The sequence below is a fragment of the Astyanax mexicanus genome, chromosome 12 (genome assembly GCF_023375975.1).
Source record: "Astyanax mexicanus isolate ESR-SI-001 chromosome 12, AstMex3_surface, whole genome shotgun sequence".
Taxonomy (NCBI): domain Eukaryota; kingdom Metazoa; phylum Chordata; class Actinopteri; order Characiformes; family Acestrorhamphidae; genus Astyanax; species Astyanax mexicanus.
In genome coordinates this window covers 41,292,708-41,300,272 of record NC_064419.1, presented here as the reverse complement: position 1 = coordinate 41,300,272, position 7,565 = coordinate 41,292,708, and the positions used below count along the sequence as shown (strand labels likewise).

The window sequence follows — 7,565 nt, the reverse complement described above, 5'->3', positions numbered from 1 at the left end:
GCGCTTCTGAGTGAGCTCAAAATGAATGGGTTCTTATGGAGCAATGGATCAAAATAGGATATTATAAATGTCTGATCATTTTTTAATGGGAAACAAATTCTCATTTCCTCTAAACAAAACTATATAAAATGTTTTAACAGCGCAGAAACAGTGTAAACTGCAGTTATACAGCTTTTAAACGTGTTCTCTGACTGTATCTCCAACATCAGCTCAGTGATCTCACAAACAATAGCAGCAATGCTAGCGTTTTTACTGAGTGAAACATGCTTGCTGTGGACAAATCGAAACATAAATATATGTTTGTTTTACGTTTTTAGCGAAATACGTGAATATATTTTCTGAAATTAAATTAAAATGTTGAAGAAGTAGTTGGACAATGTTTTAATTTGTGTTTTTAGCCGTTTAGCCCCACTCAGTCCCATTCATTTAAGACTCCCTCGCGGGCTCCCTCTATCGGTTGCTCTAGAGTAACGCTACTGACACATCCGTCAGAGATTTGAAGTGGGCAGGCACGCTATAATCCAGTTTTAGCTGGGCGTTGTTCTGAGTTTGTGATTGACGTGAGTTTCAGCCAATAGAAACAAGCGCTCGCAGACATTCCAACCAATCATATTGCTCGGGCGAGGTACGCCCGCCCGACTCGCCTGAGTTAGCGTTAGCTAGGTTTGCTAGTGTGTGTTGAAGCTGTGGAGACAAGATGGCGAATGCAGTTGTTTTGCTGCGGGAATGATTCAGGGCGGATTTTCGTAGTTTTTTCGTTTAAATCTGCGTAACTAGGGTGTAGTTTATACAAGTTGTGAGTGTTTATTAGGCCAGGCGCAGGTTTAAAGTGCTCGACATGAAAGGGAAAGAGCGTTCCCCCGTGAAAAAGCGATCGAGGGCGCTGGATGATCTGCGAGACCGCGGAGGGAGCCACCCGAGCAGTAAGAAAATGGGGGTGATTTCCATGTCCGGAGGGAGCAACAACGGCAACAGTTCCTCCAAAAGCGAGGGAGGTTCAGCGAGAAGGAGCCTTCTAGGCGATAAAAGAGACAGTAGGGACTTTGACGGACATGTTTCCAGCCGCGCCGGGAACAGCTACACCAGCCCCAACTCGAAGAACCACAACTCGGGCCTGTCGCTGGAGGCAGTCGCCGCCGCCGCTGCTAGGGGCAACTCGCGGGCCGAGCCGCGGACTCCGCTCCCCGCCAACGACAGTGAGTACAAAACGCTGAAAATCAGCGAGCTAGGCTCACAATTAAGCGACGAGGAGATCGAGGACGGGCTTTTCCACGAATTCAAGAAATTCGGCGACGTAAGCGTGAAGATTAGCCGCGTAAACGACGAGAGAATCGCGTTTGTGAACTTTAGGAGGCCTGACGACGCCCGGGCCGCCAAGCACGCCCGCGGCCGCCTAGTGCTGTACGACCGCCCTCTGAAAATCGAGGCCGTGTACATGAACCGGAGGAGAAGCCGCAGCCCGGTGGACAAGGACCATTTCCCAGCAGTGGCTGGCCACAGACATTTACACACCCAGAGGCCTCTCTCCCCTACTGGGCTCGGCTACAGAGACTACAGGTTACAGCAGCTCGCTCTGGGCCGCCTTCCTCCACCCCCTCCCCCTCCTCTACCCAGAGAGCTGGAGAGAGAGAGGGAGTTTGCCTTCTATGAAGCAAGAGCCGCCAGGCCTGCCTACATCGCTGAGAGGGCTGCTGCTGCTGCCGCTGCCTTCAGAGAAGAGGACTTCATCTCTCCAGAGGACGACCAAAGAGCCAACAGAACTTTATTCCTGGGTAACTTGGACATTACAGTCACAGAAAGCGATTTGAGGAGGGCGTTTGATCGTTTTGGGACCATTACAGAGGTGGACATCAAGAGACCTACGCGTGGCCAGAACAGCACATATGGCTTTCTCAAGTTTGAGAATTTGGACATGGCCCACAGAGCTAAGATCAGCATGTCTGGAAAGGTGGTGGGCAGAAACGCCATAAAAATCGGCTATGGCAAGGCCACGCCAACCACACGCCTTTGGGTGGGTGGCCTAGGGCTTTGGGTTCCTCTAGCTGCTTTAGCGAGGGAGTTTGATCGCTTTGGCACCATTAGGACTATAGACTACAGAAAAGGTGACACGTGGGCGTACATCCAGTATGAAAGCTTGGATGCAGCTCAGGCAGCCTGCACTCACATGCGTGGATTTCCTCTGGGAGGTCCAGACAGAAGGCTGAGGGTGGACTTTGCAGACACTGAGCACAGATACCAGCAGCAGTTCTTGCAGCCGCTTCCTCTGCCACACTATGACCTCGTGGCGGAGTCTTTCGTCCACCGTGCCACTCCTGAAGCAATCAGGGTCAGAGAAAGGACTCCACCACCACTGCACTTTAGAGAACGGGAGCTGTATGCTGGGGCTGAGTGGCCAGCCCCTGCTATTCGTGAAAGAGTAAGGACTCCTGCTTTCGAACCTCTAGAGCACTTGGAGAGAGAACGCCGTCCAAGAGAGCCCTGGTCCCTGGAGCGTGAGCTGCCTGGCAGGGATGCTGCTCGCAAACGGCGCCTACTAGAGGATGGGCGCCACCTGGAATGCTCACCTGACAGCAGCAGCGAGTGGGCGGCACGACGCAGGAGACCACCTTCTCTGGAGGGCAGCCCTGGAGGCAGCAGCCGTGATGGGCGTTTAAGTGACTCAGAGCGTCCGCTTCGAGCAGAGCGGCCGTCCCCAGCCAGAGAACGCCGCAGCAGCCTGGACAGAGGACCTGCAGAAAAGCGCCTCAAGAGCAGCAGCAGCCTGTCAGAGTCCGGCATCGGAACAAGCCCATCTGAGAGAAAGCGCAAAGCAGGAGAAGCAAGCAAAGGCCCCTCTAAAAGAGACAGAGCTGAGGGCAGCTCCAAAGGCAGCCAGTCATCTAAGCAAGATTCAGGAGGAAAGCTGAGCATGGCCTGGAACGGCATGCTCCTCCTGAAAAACAGCAACTTTCCAGCCAGCATGCACATCCTGGATGGTGACCTCAGCGTGGCCAGCAGTCTCCTCGTCGACGGCAGCACCGGAGGCAAGGTCACCCAGCTCCGCATCACCCAGCGCCTTCGCCTCGACCAGCCCAAGATGGATGAGGTGTCTCGCCGCATCAAAGTCGCAGGCCCGGGCGGGTATGCGGTTCTCCTGGCAGTTCCTGGCAGCTCCGAGGACACGACGTCGTCATCCTCCTCCTCAGCAGATCCAGCAGCATCGACGCAGCGTCCCCTGCGAAACCTGGTCTCCTACCTGAAGCAAAAGCAGGCAGCCGGGGTCATCAGCCTACCTGTCGGGGGCAGTCGCGATAAGGACAACACGGGGGTACTGCATGCCTTTCCGCCCTGTGATTTCTCTCAGCAGTTCTTAGATTCCTCTGCGAAAGCTCTTGCCAAAACAGAAGAGGACTACCTGGTCATGATTATCGTCCGCGGAGCATCTTAACAATCAGAACACACCAAAAAAATGCATTGTAAAAAAAAAAAAAGAAAAAAAAAATGTGTCTCAATTGTGCATGCTCTGTTAAGCCTGGTGCAGCAAATTCTAGTTTAAATGGGTTAAAGTGGGTTTGTGTCATCTGTTCTGCCAAATGCAATGCATGGGGATAAAACATGCCACACTCAGATAGCTGAATTGGTTTCCTTATCGCAATATTTGCTTATCATTACAAGTTATGAGTCTTTTGTCCAAACTAAATCATCTTTGTGCAAAGCTGTATTATAAGAGTGGTTGATAAAAAGGCAGACATAGAATTAGAAAATTAAATATTTGCCAGAATATTCTGTACTGTTATAAATCCTATACTTTTTTGCATAGAAGTTTAGACTACAAGCGGTTGCCCTTACAAGTAATAACACAGATGTTGATTGATTCATGTCGTTATGTTCATTTTTCTGATTTAAAAGGTAAAGGTAATTGACTTCTTGTGACTTAATGCTTGAAACAATCACTTAACGAGTCAGTGATAAGGTGTAACATAGGCCTAGGTGTGTAGTTCTGTAGCCACCTACAGCAGTCAAGATCTTTCTCACGTAGAAACTGCATGTTTTCTCCATTGTCCTGTTTTGAAACTGTTGCACAGGTATTTCACGTTCAGAGTTCTGCATAATAATACAGGCTAATGTTGTATACAGTGATAGACACACAATGTACCTTAGTATTAAAATGTTCATCAGTGTGGAACTGGACAAAAAGAGCTACTGAGGCTACAAATTATTGATTTGTGTCAGATTTTATTATACCCAGGACCTCTTAAAACATGAATATTTGGTTTAATTTGAGCTACATCTTTTAATTTTACATGTTTATAAAAGGTACAGTAAGTTGAGTGCATATTAAGTTTATAATTTCAAAAGGTTAAAGATAAAGGTTTCTGCTGTGTGAAGCATATTGATCAGTGTGAGATATGGTATACTGTGTCTTTCTTTTCCTTCCTAAAGTCATTTAAATTTGTAGTAAAATCTAGTCATTTGAGACATTTCCCATTTTATAATTTGAGTTTTTCTCTTCTCCCACACTGAGTACACGATAATCTCTGTTAAAGATTGGTGATTTAATCAGTCCCTGGTTTCCATTAATTTCAGTGCTGTTGGTATTATCATTAATTATTTAAAATAATTATTATTATGCCATCAAGTTTTTAGTAATTATAGCTTTGGAATGCACTCAAATATTTCACAAATCTGGTCTTTTCATTTACATTTTTGTCAACACAGTTTTTGCCAAGGTTTTGTTGTTTTTCCCACATTAATGTAATTCAGGAAGATATGATGATCCTCTCAAATTTACATGTAGGTACAAAAATATGATGTACCTTAAGGTTCACAGTTACTTGATTATTGATGTGATGTAATTAATAATGTAATCCTATCATAATATATCTTACCTATATTAACCACAGTTATCATTGTATTTCATACTTCAAACAGGGCTGCTCTGTGCTTAACCTTTTTTTTTTTTTTTTTTTAGAATATTTGCAAAATATTTTATTTTGATTAATTAAAATTGTTTAAATAGTAAGATTATTTGGTTACAACAAACAAACAATAGAATATCTCATTGCTGTTTCAAGACAAACATGTGTCTTCAAAGCTTTAACTCTACAGGAGAAGTGTATGTAATTTTGGAGCATTTCTATTGGTCATCCTTTCTTAAATTCTTTGGGCAAATTTTGACAATGTGAAAGACAGCTGCTAAACTAAAAATGAAAAAAAGTGGAGATACATGTTTGTTGGACATGGACTATCTGAAATTGGTAAAGCAGAATCTGTTAATAAACCGTTACTTGAAATAAATATAAGAACTTTAATTTCTATTCACATGCAGCCCTGAATTAAAGTATGTTTCAAGTTTTCTGATTTCTCATCAGTTATATTACAGATATATTGACGCTCAGTGTGTTTCATTTATTTTCAGACTGGTAGCTTATAGCTTTACGTCATGCATTTTTTTTTCCTGTTTTGTTTTCTTCTCTTAAGTTGATTTAAGTCAGTTGCAGTTTAAGGAAGGGTTCTGATTATTAACAAATTTGGAGATGTCGTGTGTTCTAGTTCTATTTTTCATTTTAAGATCACACTAAATTTCATTATGAAACAGATTGGTTTGTGTATTGAGAATTTCAAAACTGTGTGTGAAAGATATACTGGATATACTGTACCTTCAGTAGACGTCTCACAGGATGAGATGATGTAAAAGGACCATTACGCCAGAGGACTTTCACCATGGCCGGAATCAGAAATGATTGTTTGAGCCCTTTGGATGCAGAGGGGCAAGAGCTTTCCGTTTAATGATTGTGTATTCTCGCTGAGAGAGCAGCTTCACACTTGTGTAATTGTTTTTTTGTGCTTACAGTTCCCATATTTAAACGGAAAAATGACCCTCTTGCTTTGTGCTGTGTTTCCCTGATTTCTTGAAGGAGAGCAAAAAAAAAAAAAAAAGAGAGAGAGGAATCGGTCATTCACTCACCTTGTGCAGCTAAGAAGTAGCTGTCCACATAACACACAAAAGCAAAAGTGCACTGGCACTGATTGATTTTGTCTTGCTGTCAAATAAATTGTTTCATTTATGGGAGAAATATTAATTCGTTGGAAATGAATTGAAGATCATCTCCCACTGCTTTTCGGTTGTGTTTCGGTGGAATTTGAATTGCTGATTGATTGTTTCTGCGCAGGAAAAGCGAAAATTGCCCGTGTTTGCGCGCTACGGGATCAGGCATGACCATAGGAGCCGAGGGCCAAAGCGCTTTTGTTACTCTGTGTTGTTGATGATCAGTGTTTTCCCCACCTTGTGGCCTGGAATGGCCCGGCTTGCTAATTAACGACAGAGTATTTGTGCAAGCTGCTGCTCCAGCTACACCCCCACCACCCCTACTACCGAGGGAAAAGCCAGGGCAGAGAGAAGGGGGCTTTTGCCACAGAGTGTGTTGTAAAAGTGGCAGGGCCCTTTCGCTGCTGTTGACGAGAATCAGAGGAGAAATGTTGATTTGCAGACCTTCAGCTAAAGCAGCCCTCAGCTAAAGCTGAGGTTTTTCAACCAGTTTTCCTTTCAGCGCTGCTGCTCTGGTCCTGAAGCTCAGAGGCGTGGCCTTTGCTCTCGACTGGGAGCCACCTATCTACTCGCACGTCCACAGTCCACATCTACGTCAGATGCTCCATTCAGCAGCGTCCAGGCCTGCCAGACCACCAGCTTTGCATTGCCAGCACAGCTACCAGCAAATTAAAGGCAGAATTTGAATGGTTTCCATTTCAGAGGAGCAGGCGTTTGTGTGTTGCACCCTTTGATATCTGCAGATTCAGTTTGAAAAGCAGAGGAGGAAGAGGATTTCCATGATCAGCAAAAAGGAGAGTGAAATAGAAAGTAAAAGCACATTTAATCCCTTTTGTTCGTTATTCGACCTTGAAGGGAATCTGGTGTGTCTAGTTCTATGTGTGAAAAGACGTACACCTTAATTTACATTTTAATTTAAACTGATCACCCTTCAATGAAGAAACCACAAATGAAAGTCAACTAGTGTTGCCAACTAGACTGCCGGCCTCCTCAAACTGCACAAAAAGTAACACGTGGAGGAGTTTGCAACTTGAAAGGAGCTTCAGCTGCAGAGCGAGGGAGCGTGCAACCGAGCGAGAGAAAAAGAGAAAAAGAAAGAGAGAAAGAAAGGGCGTGAGAGCCCCAGAACCTCCCCTTCTTCCCTCTTTTAGTTAAAGATGTCTGTTCACCTTCAGCAGCAGCTCTTCCATCAGGTGCTCCAGATATGAGGACCTTGGTCTCACCTTGGGTTTGAGTGAGTGACAGCCAGGTGGTGGTGAGTAGGGTTAGTTTGCTTCATGCCAGGGCCTTTCGGCCTTTCTCAAACTCTACACTACAGGTAAAGGTGAGTATTTTATTAAGATAGCATCACTGGGAGAACTGGTAACTGGTGAAACACTTTGAATATTCTGGATCCATACTAAAATAGGCACATTGGAGGTTCCTGGAATTCCAAATATTTAGGTTAAAAGGTACTAAAATAGTATATAAATATCTCTTTCCTGGGTAATGGGTTTACACTCTGAATTAATGTTAGCATATTGTGAAAAAAAGCTAC

At 44.8% G+C, this 7,565-nt stretch overlaps 1 protein-coding gene across 1 annotated transcript; it reads left to right on the top strand.

Annotated features, from left to right (window-relative positions):
- The first annotated feature begins 656 nt into the window (after positions 1 to 656).
- On the top strand, positions 657 to 5,926 carry rbm15 (RNA binding motif protein 15). Its single transcript, XM_015601208.3, has one exon. The coding sequence runs from the start codon at positions 839 to 841 to the stop codon at positions 3,425 to 3,427; it is 2,589 nt and encodes an 862-aa protein (XP_015456694.3). The 5' UTR covers positions 657 to 838; the 3' UTR covers positions 3,428 to 5,926.
- The last annotated feature ends 1,639 nt before the right edge of the window (positions 5,927 to 7,565 follow it).